Below are 14,743 nucleotides of genomic sequence, written 5' to 3'. Positions count from 1 at the left end.
CACAAGTGTAGAAAGCAGAAGACATAAATAAGAGTAGTCACCAATAGGATGAGTCTTCAGTAATGGTAACGGGAAGAAAGGCTCAACGCTACACAGGATAAATCAATGTTGATTATATATGGACTCCTAAAGTACCAGGAGCTGACCCCTAAGATGAGATCAAACTTGTCATTCTTTTTAAGTAAGGTTTAACAGCAAGTGTTATAGTTTGGTAATGAGGTGGGGGAAATGGACCATCAGCTCAATGTCAGGCTGAGGCTTTATGGCTATTACCAAAGTGCATTTTTATTAGCCACAGGACACTACAGGTTACTTCACAATATTCCTCTTGCCACATGTACTAAAAGGAGTTGGGTCAGGCTTAGCCTATTTGAGCTTCTAGGACTTTATGCCGGTGACAATTTTTCTTTTATCATAATTTTAATTTAATTTTAAAAATTTTTTATTAAATTTTAAATAATTTTTTCTTTTATAATAATTTTTAATAACTTATTTTTATCATAATTATTTTATTTTATATTTTTTATTCACTGCTGTTTCTAAACCTATTGTCTCTTTGCCCTCTCAAAAGCAAAATAATTGGATAAACTTGAATGACTAACCAATTAAGGCCACAAGCCAGGTAGCCTAAGAGTATTTGGTTTTCTTCATTTACTGTAGAAAGCCATGTGAGTGAATTAACATTCTGGGGGAGGGGATATCTTTTCATTCGTTTAGATTGCTACTTTAATATTATTTTCAGTTTTCATGCAATGTACAAGTGTGACACTTCTCGTGTTAAATGTATTTTTTAAAAAAACTTTTGGTACTCAAACTCAGGGCCTTATGCTTGCCAGGTAGGCATTGTGCCACTGAGCTAACTCCCTGGCCCTGAATGTATTTTTTAGTTTCCATTATGAATATAATGTTTTTCAGTTTTTATTTTTTATTAGTATAGTTCTAAATCACCGAAAGATTCCATTCATCTTGATGGCCTGTCGGTTCATTATAAAAATAATCAACCCATCTATAGTTAACTTAACTTACTTTTCTAGTTCTAATTTAAAATTTCACTTCAATTCATCAAATGTCACAATTATGTATTTATGCGCTTGCCAAACACTTAGTGAATGCCTATGTCTCAGCACCTCTGTTCTGCACGGTGGATGCAATGGAGACTAAAACCATATAGTTTCTAGGTTAGTGTAGTCACAAGTCTAAATAAAGAAACAAATACTTACCTGGACAGCAGACATGTAAACATACATTTGAGAGAAGATGCAAGGTACAAAGCAAAGTTACAATATGTAACCGAATTTATAAAACAACTCTAACGCAACATATAAATCATGAGTCGAGACTAGCCTAAATGAATAAGAAAGAAATGTAAAATGTGACAAGCAAGTAAAGGATGTGTTATAATTACATACTTCTGTCTCAGGAGTACTAAAGCAAGAGCTACAGCTAAGGAAGCAAGATTTTGGTGCAAAAGTAAAGAGGCACCTATCTTAACTACTAAAGATATGGACCTTTGCCCTTCAAGGGCAACAGCAAACTAAGATACCAAGAGAGGACAAAGCAGGTTAACAGGAGTATGTTAGTGAAGACTGTGATTAAGCTCAAAATCTGATGGGAAGTTTCCAAGGTCTGTTCTGAATCATTAAGGGCTACTCAGGGCCTCAGGAAGAAGTTATTTGAGGAAATAACTTGAGGAGGAGGTTTCTCCTTTTATGTAAATGATGTGATTCTTTTGCTTTTTGTCTGTAAAAACATCAATATGCTCTTTTCATTCATTAACCGTCTTTAGAAAAGCAAGCAAAGTCCATCAGTAGGTGAAAGCAGGTGATACCTGTCCTGTCCGTGGAAAAAACTATGTTTCCGGTTTATAGAGAGGGTCCTCTTTCATTAACATGAACTGCTCATCAAAATCTGATTATGCCTCACAAATAGTGTCATGATGGTCTTCTCAGGGAAGCAGAAGAGTAAGAACAATGAACAAATTAACGTTGAGATGTGACGTGAGTTCCGTGGAGTGAATGGAGCAGACCCAATGATGACAGCCTCTTTGGTTACGGTGGAAGCACTTATCTTGACTCCCTGAGCAAATTATCATTGAATTATGATGACCCCCACTTCCAGTTATGAACCATGAGGTGAGAAGGTGGCCATCCACTATCCAAGAAGAGAATCCTCACAGATCTTGACCTTGCTGACACCCTAAATTCAGATTTCCAGCTTTCATGTTGGAGGTAACACATTTCTTCTGTTTAGTCCCCCAATGGATATAGAAAAACCAATAGTAAATTACAGTGTGTGTTTAAATTTTAAAAATTTTATAAGATACCCTTTGTTATTGGGTAGGAAGAACAAAGATAGTGACAATGTCCATAGTTCCAAAAGTGTTACACAGATTTAATGTAATCCCAACCCAAATACAAACAGCATACCTTATGGATTTAGAGAAAATAATCCTAAAATTCATTTGGAACCAGAAGAAACCTAGAATAGCAAGAACAACAAAGCAAGACAAGGAGTATCACAATCCCTAACTTAAAATTATACTATAAAGTTAGCATTATAAAAACAGCATGATACTGGCACAAAAGAAAACAAAAAACAAAAAATACTCCTAAGGAGCAACAGAACAGATTAGAAGATGCAAAAACAACTCTAAATACACTCAAACACCTTATCTTTGACAAATGAGCCAAACACCTTCACTAAAGGTAAATGGTTTTCAATATGCTGAAGATTACAACTAGATTCTGATCTCTCAACATGCACTAAACTAAAACTTAAATGGATCAAATATCTAAATATTAAAAAAGAAACTAAATTTGTTGGAAGAGAGAATAAGTATAACTCTTGATAATACATATTTAGGTGAAGATTTTAGTAACAAAATCCAAATTGCACAGAAAACATCAGAAAGAATCAACAACTCGGGTCTTGTCTTACTAACAGGCTTTTGCACAGCAAAAGAAATCTTCAACAGAGCCAAGAGACAACACACAAAGTGGGGGAAAAAATCTTGCCAGCTATTCCTCAGACAAGGACTACTATCTACAATGTGTAAAGAACTAAAAAGAACCAGACTCCAAAATTTAAAGACCAAATCCAAAAACGGACATCTAAAAATGAATAGAAACCTCTCAGGTGAAGAAACAAATAATAAAGAAACGTATATTTAAAAAGTTCAACATCACTGGTCATTCAAGAGATGCAAATTAAAACAACACGGAGATTCCAGTTCATTCCAGAAAGAATGGCTGTTATCAAGAAGTCAACCAATAAATGCTAGAGAGGGTATGAGGAAAAGAAACTCTTTTCTACTGGTAGGAATGTAGACTTGTGTAACCACTGTGTAAATCAGTGTGGAGATTCCTCAAAAACCTAGGACTACAGGTTCCATTCAATCCAGTTATTCCCTTTCCTGGTATATTCCCTAAAGAATTAAAACCATCATACTACAGTGAGATATGCATATCTGTATTTGTATCTATATTTTTATCTATCCCCATGTTTATAGCAGCATGGTTTGTAGTAGCTAACCACGGAAACAACTGAAATGCCCATTGATTAATGAATGGATAAAGATGTGGGCTTTTGTTTTTTAGCTTGATGGAGTACTAATCTGCCATAAAGAAGGATAAACTTGGTACATTTCTAGGTAAATGGGTATATCTTGAGACCACATTCTTGAGCGAAATCAGACACACATGCTTGTAAGACCAAAATGTTAATATATTTTGTGAAATAGGAAAAACAAATTCAAATAGGATGGGGAACTAGGAGGGATACAGGGGAAAGGAAGGGAGGGAAAAGAAAAAAAAATGAGAACAAAAGGAAAAAATGGAAACAAAGCTTTTGTAAATAAGGGGCTGAAGGGACAGTAATGGGAAATGTATGACTATAAATTCCCTGTGGTGGATGTGATCATTATGTATATCTAAAATGGACCAATAAAATTAATGGAAAAATAAATTTTAAAATAGGGCTGGGGATTTAGCTCAGTGGCATAAGTGTCTGCCTGGGAAGCACAAATTCAATCCTTGGTACAATTATTATAACAAAAGACATATTGCCATTAATACCACTTCCCCTCATTTTCAAAACACAAGTTGTAAGTGCACTAACAAGTTGTGATCAAAAATAAGATGAAGACTGCATTCAAGTGCTACCCTTACAGAACTGCAGCTCATAACAACATTACAATGCATCCTCACCTCCTGTTCACCAGAGCTGGCACCAAGTGACTTCTGGGTCTTCCCCAAGGTCACAATGGCCATAAAAGATAAAATGCTTTGAATTGATTCAGGACATTGAGGCAGTCAGGACTGCACAAATAAAGACATTCTTGAAAGAGAACTTTCAGATCTGCTTCAGAACGTAGCAAGATTAATGGGAAAAGTGTATTTAAGGAAAAGGACAGTGTTTTAAAGGATTTATGGCAATGTGTCTTTTACTGTGATTAAATTTAAACATTCACTTCAAATTTAAACATTCCCTCTCCTTTGTGGTCACACCTCATAATTTTCCAAGGCATCCTTAGTTAACTTAAAAGTTTCTGGTACTGAGCATTGAGGTGCTTCTGTAACTATCTAATGATTTGGAAGCATTTGGAGCTGGTAATTGAGTAGCAATTAGAAGGGTTCTGAGATGCACCTTATAAATCCAGATGTTAAGCATAACTTTCAGATCTCAGAAATGAAGATCGTTACTGGAAACTGAAAGAAAAGCGATCCTTGTTACAAAAAGGCAGCCAACTTGCCGTTGATATGTTCTAATGTCTACCAGGTAGAACTTGTGAAGATTAAAACTCGAAAACTAGCTGAAGAGATTTTAAGGCAAAATGTTGAAGTAGTCAGGCTGAGTTCCTCCTGAGTACTGACAGTGAAATGTGAAAGAAGAGAAAATTAAAGACAAAACTTTTAAGAAAGAAGGAATGCTTTGGAAGTCCTGTAATGTTTACAATGTTTAAGTTTTATTGGTCTTGTTCTGTACTGTTTTGTTCAACTTTATAATACCTAATGAGATAGACAATTCTTTTTAAGGAAGCAAGAGGCATTATGGTAACCATTGTTGATAACCTTGTACTCTGTTTTACATCATGTGCTATGTCTATCCTTGGTTTTGACTGACAGCTTTGTTTTGCCATATTTGACTTTATTCTCTTCCAAAAAAAAAGTAATAAGAACTAAGGAGTAATAAAACTCAAAATGTGTGAATTTTGTTGTAAAAAAGAGAGGGGAAAAAAGTGCTCTAAAGGATACAACTGCAAGTGTGTTTAGGGGTGTTAAATAGCTGACCATATTAATGTTTTTGGTTGGATCATTGAACACAACTGTTTGCAGTCTCTCTGTTTGAATGTCCACTTTGTATACTTTGATACTGTGACTTGAGCAACTATAAGATGATAATGTGTAATCTATTAACTGGTGATTTCTTACTGTTTCTTTTTTGTAGTTATGTATTACTTGTACCCTTACACAGCTGTTTTGTTTTGTTTTTTTCTCTTTTTCCTTTTAAATAAAATTAAAAAAAAAAAAGAAGGAATCAGAATGTGGTGATTTGGAAAACAACTGGATTATCCGTATTGCAAAGTAAGAGGATGCTTATTCCGAAGACAGTCCTAAGGATACAGGGCTGAACTATCAATTGATAGAGGTGATATTTGTGACTCCTGAACTTATTTAGCGCCTCAGCAAGCCTCAGAGATAAAGATGAGATTAAACTAGCAGAGACACTGAGTGTTTGAATTACAGGGCACAAGAAAGCAGGATTTGGAATGAAGAAAGGTTATCAGACTTTTAGATTTTAGACTCAGATCAGGCAGGATCATACTACTATCTGGCTGTGAATATGCAGGTAAATATTCAGGATAGACTGACTTGTGGTGAACTTCCTACCAGGGTTTCACAGGGCAGCACCACACCTGGCAGCCGTGTGAGCCCAGAGGACAGAGGTCCTGCAGAGCCACTGAAGAGTCTCCCTTCCCTGCCCTCAGCTACGCAAGTGAGGCTGCCAAGCCGGGGTTCTGGAGCACAGGTCATTAATCCCAAGAAGATTATTCTTTTATATTTTTATTTTTAATGAACATGTGACATTGATACTATAATATTTATATTATATCACAGTAACACAGTATGTGTTATATTATATAACATTATATAAACATATAAATGTTTCTGTTTCTTCATGTATTGTCATTTCTATGTGTTGGGAACTTCCAAACTCTTCTTCAGTTATTTTTAAATGTATAAATGCATTGTCATAGGCCATCATTGTTTCGCTGTGGTGTAGAGCATCAGAACAACTTCTCCCCAGTTGCATTTGGGCCTATTATCTAGCCTCTCTCTGTCCCCTTCCCCTCTATCTCTCCTACCTTCTAGTGAGCTCTTTGCTTCTATGTGATCAACTTTTTGGGAACACCTGGGAATTTTTTTTTCTATGCCTGACATTTTATCCAATAGAATGGATTTCATCCTGTACAATGGTCAAAAGGGACATTCTTGTGTCTTAAAATGTAATGGCCATTTCCTTGCTATGTCTGGGGTTGGATTTGGACCCGGGGCCCCTCTCTCTTCATATTTTCTCTTTTGGAATGGAATTGTCTGCCTGATGCCAATTCCACCATTGTGTTTTAGGAGCACATAGCTTGTCTGGTTTCATAGGCTCACAGTTAAAGAAGAATTTTTGTTTTTGCTATGAATCATACCTTGAGTCTCATCCCTACTCAACTCAGATGATATTTAGAGAAGACTTTGGACTTCAGACTGCAGAGTTGGTACTGAAATGAGTTAAGGCTTTTGTGGCTATGGAAATGGAATAAATGCATTATGCATGTGAGAAAGACACAAATTTTCGGGATGCAAAGGTGACTCAAATTCACATACCGAAGCTCTAATCCTCACTGGGATGGTATTTGGCAGGGCCCCTCTGGCAGGTCATTAAGGCTAGAGTAGGTCATGAGGGTAGAGGCCTCAGGGTGAGATTGTGACTTAGTGACCTTAAAGAAGAGGCAGAGTTGTCTCCACCACCCCCATTCCATCACTCTGTGTCTCATCCCAGTGAGCACAGGATAAGGTCACCATCTGCATGTCAGTGAGACCAAAGCCCAAACACCTCTACCACCATGATCTTCCAGTATTTCTAATTGTGATAAAATAAAAATCTATATTTAAGACACCCACTGTAGTGTTTGGTAAGCCAAGCTAACTAAGATGCAGCCTTGAGGGCATCTAAATTCTGCAATAATTTGTAAAAGTTGTATAAAATACATTTTTGTTCATAGTCCTTTCATTTTTATATTTTTTCTAAAAAAGTTTCTTAGATTGGGAAATGTTTTCTTCAGAAGGAAAGTACTCTAATTTACCACTGAACCCCTAACCAGGGAACCAAATGACAGACAGGGTAGGGCATGAGTTCTGTTGTGTTAATAATTCACACTACTTTGATGAGATGTGTCTGAATTAGAATTCTGTACTGGGACTGCAAAATGACTTTCTTTAAACAAAGGCGTGTATTTCCCAGGACACTGAGTGAACTATATTGATTTCTGCTCTTTGGAAATATATGACATCTGTTTTGTTTATTTAATGTTACCTGGGTAATTTAATGTTAACTGACACAATTAGTCCTGTATATAAGACCATGAATTAATCTGTTTAGAACCCCCAAAGGGTAGTACTGGCACACAGTATAGCTGTTTTCAGCTCTCAAATACAGTTGGCTTGATTCTTAGCAAACAACACATTCTTTCATTTTAAAAAAAATAACTCGCTCAAAGAATAACCAAAGAGCATGCAGTTCTTCTGTACCCGGCCTCGTAGCAGCTCGTACGCCGTCACTCCCAGGGACCACCAGTCCACAGCAAAGGAATAGCCTGTGTCCTTTTTGGAACTGAACATCTCAGGTGCTGAAAAAACATAGGAAAGTTAGGCCAGCTTTACTCCCTGAGATATTAATGACTCTATTTTCCCAACATGTTCCTCCAAAGGAGAATTATCAGCACAGAAAGTATAAACACTTATGAATGTTTATTGTCCCTTGCTGGATTGCTCACAGCAGGAAAAATTTTCTAATTTTCTTAGCTCTCTCAGTAGTCTCATTTATCAACCAACACACAGGCACGCACAGCCTGTAACACAGAAACTCTTCCCTTACTTAGACCATGCACCCATTAAAACTTGGGTCTTCCTCGGCATCAAGTATGTATCCAACCCTAAAATAAAGAAGGTTAAGGAGCTATCTTGATTTGGAAGATTTTGCACTTAAAGGACTTCAATTTATGATTGCAAACAATGCTCAGAATTGGGTACACAATACACTGGATCGGCTCTTCACCTTGGCGTACCCTGGAAATAAGGGAAATGGTTGCAGCCTCCTGCTGGGGGTGAGGGCAGAAGAAAAGCTAGAATAGATACTCTACGAAACACAAGGCTTTACTACATCTTCGGGTCATTACCAATTGGAGATCCAAGGTGTCTCTGAACTGGCTTTGATGAAAGGCAGGGTCACAAATCAATCTCAGCCCCTGGAATGACTCTTCTGTTACTCTAAGTACACTGACCCACAGGCAACTCTACATACTCTTAGTACCACAAGGGCTGGAATAGGAGATCAAACACACAGCAATCGTGGGCATCCTGTTGGCTTGCTCACCGTGACATTCCTAATGTCTAGTACAGAACCTAGCAGTCAGGCTAAATGGGCAGCAATTCGTTAAGTGAATGGATAAATAATCAACTACTCAAGCCGCAGTTTTAAACATTAGCTCTGAAACTGTGCCATCTGGGTTCAAGTTCTGCCTCCACCACAGATTGTGGTCTTGAACAAATCAGCTGGCAGAATGTGATTAGCAAAATGAGAATAACAGGAAATCTTTACAGATTTATAAAGTACATGAGATAATGTATGTTGAAATCTCAATATAGAGCCTCGTACTTATCAGCTGGTCAAAACTATTAATTTCTTAGACAGGCAGACATCCATAGTAACAAGGAATGTACCTAGTGAAAAGGTCATAGGGTTGATGCCAAGTGCCTCTAATAAGGTGCTGACGCTGGAAAAGGAAACGGAGATGAGGTACCATCTGCATACTCAGGCTCGCCTATGCAGTTCACACCAACTCTAAATAGAATTTCATAGACAACACCCAATTAGAGATAGAATGTTGACTTTCCAATGCCCAGACTGACCTCAAATAGGAGCTTGATGTAGGAAGACTAAGCAGACCTCGTGTCCTAGTGAATTCACCTCTCCTGCATCACTGCATCCTTCCTGCAAACCACAGCTCCCAGTGGGACTGGCAGATAATGGCGTGGCCCCAGAGAACACCTACAGAATAGATAGCATGGGCCATACTTCTGCTTTCCCTTTTCAGTATCTCACAGCAAGTCATCCCAGAGAGTCCCCCAGATGGTAAGTGACAGACATCTCACTTAGCGAAACTGCAAAGAGGTCTGAGGGCTAACTGGATCCACTGTGGTAGGAGCACGCCAAACAACATAATCATCACCCTGGAAAAGCTCTGTCGTCTGTCATTTGGGATCAGCTCAGAATTTATGAGTATTCTTATCTTTTTTTCCCCTAGCTTTACTGAGTAACTATTTTTTGGTTTTGTTTTTGTTTGTCTGCTCTTCTGCCTGCTCTATTTTCAGGCCTGAAGGCCTAGACATGCGTTTGTCCACTGAGCAGATAATCATGGTGTGCTATGTACTGAGGTATTTGGTAGGACATTAGGAAGAAAAATCATGACAGCATACAAAAGCTGAACAAATGAGTAATTCTCTGAGTTTCTAAATAGCAGAAAAACCAGCAGCTCCTAAGGGAATTTCACTCTTCCTTCAAGAATATCCCCTGCTCCTGAGAGGTTGTAAAAGTCTTGCAGAGGGACTAAGTTTTCTTCAAAAAGAGCCATTAAGTGGTTAGGAATATAGCCTGTTAGCAGAGAGCCTTTCCAGCATGTGAGAAGCCCTGTTGTATCATCAGAACCACACACACACACACACACACACACACACACATGCTCCAAAAAATACACTATTTTATGTGTTGTTGCTTTTTAATTATTTTTATAGATAATTCAAAAAGAAATTTTAATTTAATTAATATAAGCAAATGCCCATGTAACAATTCTACAGGTCAAAAAAGATACCTCCTTCCAAGTCTGTGTCCTGCCCTGTTTACATCCCTAAACCTGAATTACATGCTAATGATTTTCTTGATATTTGACACAGATGTACTCCTGGTGTATACATTTCTAAACAGTGGTTTAAATTTGTGTACTTCCTGAGGGCTGTGGATGAACTGGCTGAGTGAGGGACTGCCTAGCTGGCCAGGTATTTAGTTCACAGTTCAGTGCTTCATAATAAAGGAAACAACAAAGAAAACAAAGCTTATTCATTGTGTTCTATTAAGTCATCTTAAATCCTATTTCTTGGTGTCTCACTTTACTTCTTCAAGAGTACAGCACTTGAGATTTATCAAAGTCACTTCAGGTAGTTAAAGTTTGTTCACATTTAATGATATATACATACTATAATTTATCTACCTGACCTACTGATAGCCATTGGAGTTATTTCCAAGATAGGAATGCTGTAAGCAATGCTCTCTTGCACATTCCTGTGCATGTAAGCCTGGGGCCTGATGGCTATAGGGATGTCCTTCTTCATGGACGCTAGAAAATGTCCAACTATTTACAAAAGTGGTCGGGCAGTTCACATGCTGACCAGCAATGGTCTCAGAGCTTTTTGCTGCAAATATTATCCACATTTGGTTATTCCCTGACACTTGAGGTTTTTAGTCTTCACAGATTGGTGATTGTGTAATTGTATTCTGTAGTGGCTTAGATTGACATGCCTCCAATTACTAATAAATTTAGTATTATTAAGTCTAAATATTAGGCATTGAATTTTCATCAATTGGTTTTTCAGGTTTTTTTATAAAGCCTATATATTAGATCTTGATCAGGACCTAAAAACCCCAAAAGTTAAATCTATAAATTTACCATAATAAAAATGGTTCATAGGACTTTATATAAAATTTATTCTAAATTTTATCTGCAAGGAAAAAAAGGAAATAATAAAAGGTTCTGGAAAAAATAGATGAAATTGTATCACATGCATTAACCCACATTATGAAGCTATAATAATGATTTGAAAGCCACAGAATATAGATATTAGCACTTAAATTGTTATTTTTTGGTGAATATCTTCCAAATCAGTCTGACAAAGGTCTTATATAAGATACAATCTCAAAATAACTATTCAGTTATCTAGCAATAAATTCAGATCCTACCATATAAGTTCAGGTAAAATTATATACAGATGTACTGAGTAAAAAAATAATAAAAATATTAGGTAAGGTCATCTAAAATCTGGAGGTGAGAAGAAATCTTGGTAAGAACAATGTCAAAGACGGACATCACGAAGTAAACTGATGAGGGGTATCCCCGAGTGGCAGGTACGCGGCTGGCATGTGCAAGGTCCAGGTTTCATTCCCAAGCTTCCCCCCAAAGCCCAAAAGGATGAGTAATTTGATGAGTTTAGAACTCATTTAAGTCACAAAACAGCAAAGTAAAAAGTAACAAATCATAGTCAAGTGAATAACATAATATGATACTCAGGATTTAACTATTTCTGAAACATAAAGGCAAGACTTCGTCATGTAAACAATAAAGAATATCAGAGGAAGTTTAGGTGCTCATGCCCAAATAGAAAATGAGCAAAGAATGTGAACAGGCCGTTTACAAAAGAAGTCAGAGAAATTCAATTTTAATAACACAATAGGGTATCATTTTTATTTATCATTTGGGGAAGATTAAAGGTACATGGTGTAGCAGAGGTGATGACGCAGAGAAGTGGGTATCCCAGGCAACCCCAGAGCAAGCAGAAATCGATATGAACTTGCAGGAGGGAAACACATTTGTATTTATACCATCTGACTAAAAAATGCTTTTTCAGTTAATTGATTTTAACTGACAAAAATTATGCATATTTATTACCTACCACATTGTGTTTTAAAACATGCATAATTAGGAAAAAGCTAAATAAAGACAGTTAACACATGTTTTATTTCACACCTTTTTTATGGTGACACTTAAATTTACTCTCAGTGATTTTCAAGAATAGAACACCTTATTATTTCTCAGTGCAAATTTATCCCAAAGAAATAACTGTTGCAGGACATGATATTGCTAATGGGATTTTTACTACAAAATTATACAGATTTCAAAATAAGAAACAATCTAATGTCTAACAATAAGGAGTTGTAAATTTGGTATCACCCTCTGATCTGTAGGACCTGAGTCTTTCAAAATGATAGCTATATGTACTGGTGTAGAGAAAAAGCAGAGTGTGGTTGTCAGGACTCACACTCTGGCGAAGTTATTAGCTTGAAGGGGCAGCAGGGAAATGCTATGAGTTAGGGTTTGACAATTTCCTACTGCTCAGTCTGCTCATTTTTCAAGCAAGAACAACAGAAGTCCCAGTCTTGCTGAATTAGTTTATATAAATCATGCACTCAGAACAGGAGTCGAATATGCAAAGAACTCAGTGAACAGGATCATTATACCTTTATCATTTCCATCCTCCTCATTAATGCCCCAAACTGGACCTTTTTAGACATGGATTTAATTTCATGCTGCCAGTTGCTATATGGTTATGATCAGATCATTTTCTCTCTGGGCCTGAATTTTAAATCTATGCAATAAAAATATAATAATACCTATTTCATAAGGTTATTTTTTAGCTTAAGGATATAATAGATGTTTCAGCCAGGCATAGAGGCTCACGCCTGTAATCCCAGTACTCAGAAGGCTGAGGCAGGAGGATTGCTGCAAGTTTGAGGTCAGCCTAAGCTACAAAGTGAATTCAAGGCCAGCACGAACTACATAGCAAGACCCTGTCTCAGACCAAAAAGAAAAAAAAAAAGGATATAATAAATGCTAAAAAAATTAAAGTGCCTGAGACATCATTAACATTATGATGTATATTATTACTGTTGCTACTATATTATGAAGTAAAAATTTACGTTAAGGCAATTTAGTGTGATCCAAGTTTTTGGAAATGAGAAAAACATTGGAAGGAAACAATAAAAATCTATTGGTAGAAGTATTAATTTGCTTGTCCTTTGTTTAGTAGCATTTAATACTTTCTGCATAATGCACGTTTGCACACACACACACACACACACACACACACACACACACACAATTTCTCTATATATAGGATAAGGTTTTTTAATTGTTGAAATGCTGACCTGGATTCTATTAGGGCAAAGCATGGAGGCAGAGTATAGCTTTTAAAAGCAATAGTTCCTCGCTGGGTAGAAGAAGGTAGTAATGTACTGGTAGACAGATCATCTTTTTATTTTCACTCATACAATTACTTAACAATATGCCCAGCACCCCATAAGAGTAGATATAGAATATTCCTCTAATTTTCATCCAGTATTTTGGCCTAATTTCTTTTTAGATTTTTATTCTGGTTAATTGCTAATTGGAATTCCACACACACAGTATAAAATAAGCCAGTGAATGCCTGATAGGTAGAGTTTATTTAGATTATTTATTTAGAATGCTAGATAGGTAATTACTGAAAATATGCTTTTCAAAAAGACGAAGCATTGTTCATTTTCTGTTAATTGGTTCTAAATACCCTGTAATAATGTCATTCTGTTGAATGGTTTTATAGTGTCTTGATATGTTTGGTGCTACAGTATACGAAGTTATACTCAAAGATTTCAAGGAAAGAGACCCTATGGTAACTATTTTTATGTCAGGATATCTTGTGGTGAAACACTATTTTGCTTAAATGGTTATGTTTTGACCTGAGCTGTTTTGTTGTTATGCCCTCTTTCATCTCAATCCCCCCCCCTTTTTAATTATTTACTTTTTTCTTTTTATCTTTTTAATAAAGGGAAAATAAATAAAAAATAGGATACATTATAGTAACCTACTTTGATTTCCTATTAACTTGATTTGAAATCCTGTATTGCCCTCACCATCTTGTTTTGACTGATTTTCCCCTATTCTGCTTTGCTTAATAGTACCAAGTATAGGCAAAACTGTGAAGACAATAAGATTCATTATGACGCCCATTCCGGTTGACTATTATCTTCTTTTAAAGTCCTGTAATGTCTCCAATGCTTTGGTTTTATTCTTTACTGTTTTGTTCAATTTTATTATAACTGGCAATTCTTCTTAAAATAACAAGAGGCAGTATGGTAACCATTGTTGATCACCTAGTGTTTTGTTTTTACATTATCTATTATGTTCATCCTTTTGATTTGACTGACTCTGTTCTGATATGTTGCATTTGGTTTTACTCTCTTCAAAAAAAGTAATAAGAACTGTGGGAGTAATAAAACCCAAAATGTGTAATTGTCATTGTACAAAAGAAAAGAAAAGAAAGTGCTCTGAAGGTTATAACTGCATATATGTTTAAGTGTATAAGATAGATAACCATATTACTGAGTTTTTTTTGGATCACTGAACAAAACTGTTTGCACTCTCACTGTTTGAAAGTCCACTTTATATGCTTCAGTTCTGTAACTTGAAAAACTATTTCTAAGATGAAAATATGTAATCTATTAACTAGTGATTTCTTACTGTTTATTTTTTAAATTTTGTATTATTTATACCCTAAACAAAACAAAAAGGACGAAGCAGGCATCCACCCACAATTCCTATTATAAAGTCTATCAGCCCCAAATCAAAAACAAGGGCAGTTTTCAATAAGGAGATCAGGTATCACAGTCA

General features: G+C 36.3%; 1 protein-coding gene across 3 annotated transcripts in view; it reads right to left on the bottom strand.

The window, feature by feature from the left end:
* Nucleotides 1-14,743, bottom strand: part of Stk32a (serine/threonine kinase 32A) — a 112,861-nt gene that overhangs the window by 9,514 nt on the left and 88,604 nt on the right. For all 3 annotated transcript variants that reach the window (XM_013141215.3, XM_003477205.5, XM_063232328.1), the window contains exon 8: nt 7,800-7,897. In XM_013141215.3, coding sequence (XP_012996669.1) covers nt 7,800-7,897 — 98 coding nt within the window. The remainder of the gene's footprint in view (nt 1-7,799; nt 7,898-14,743) is intronic.

This window comes from Cavia porcellus, unplaced genomic scaffold, assembly GCF_034190915.1.
Source record: "Cavia porcellus strain 051 isolate PalLab524CR breed Dunkin Hartley unplaced genomic scaffold, mCavPor4.1 scaffold_21, whole genome shotgun sequence".
Classification (NCBI taxonomy): Eukaryota; Metazoa; Chordata; class Mammalia; order Rodentia; family Caviidae; genus Cavia; species Cavia porcellus.
The sequence above is the reverse complement of the archived record's forward strand: the minus strand, read 5'-3'. Positions and strand labels throughout refer to the sequence as shown.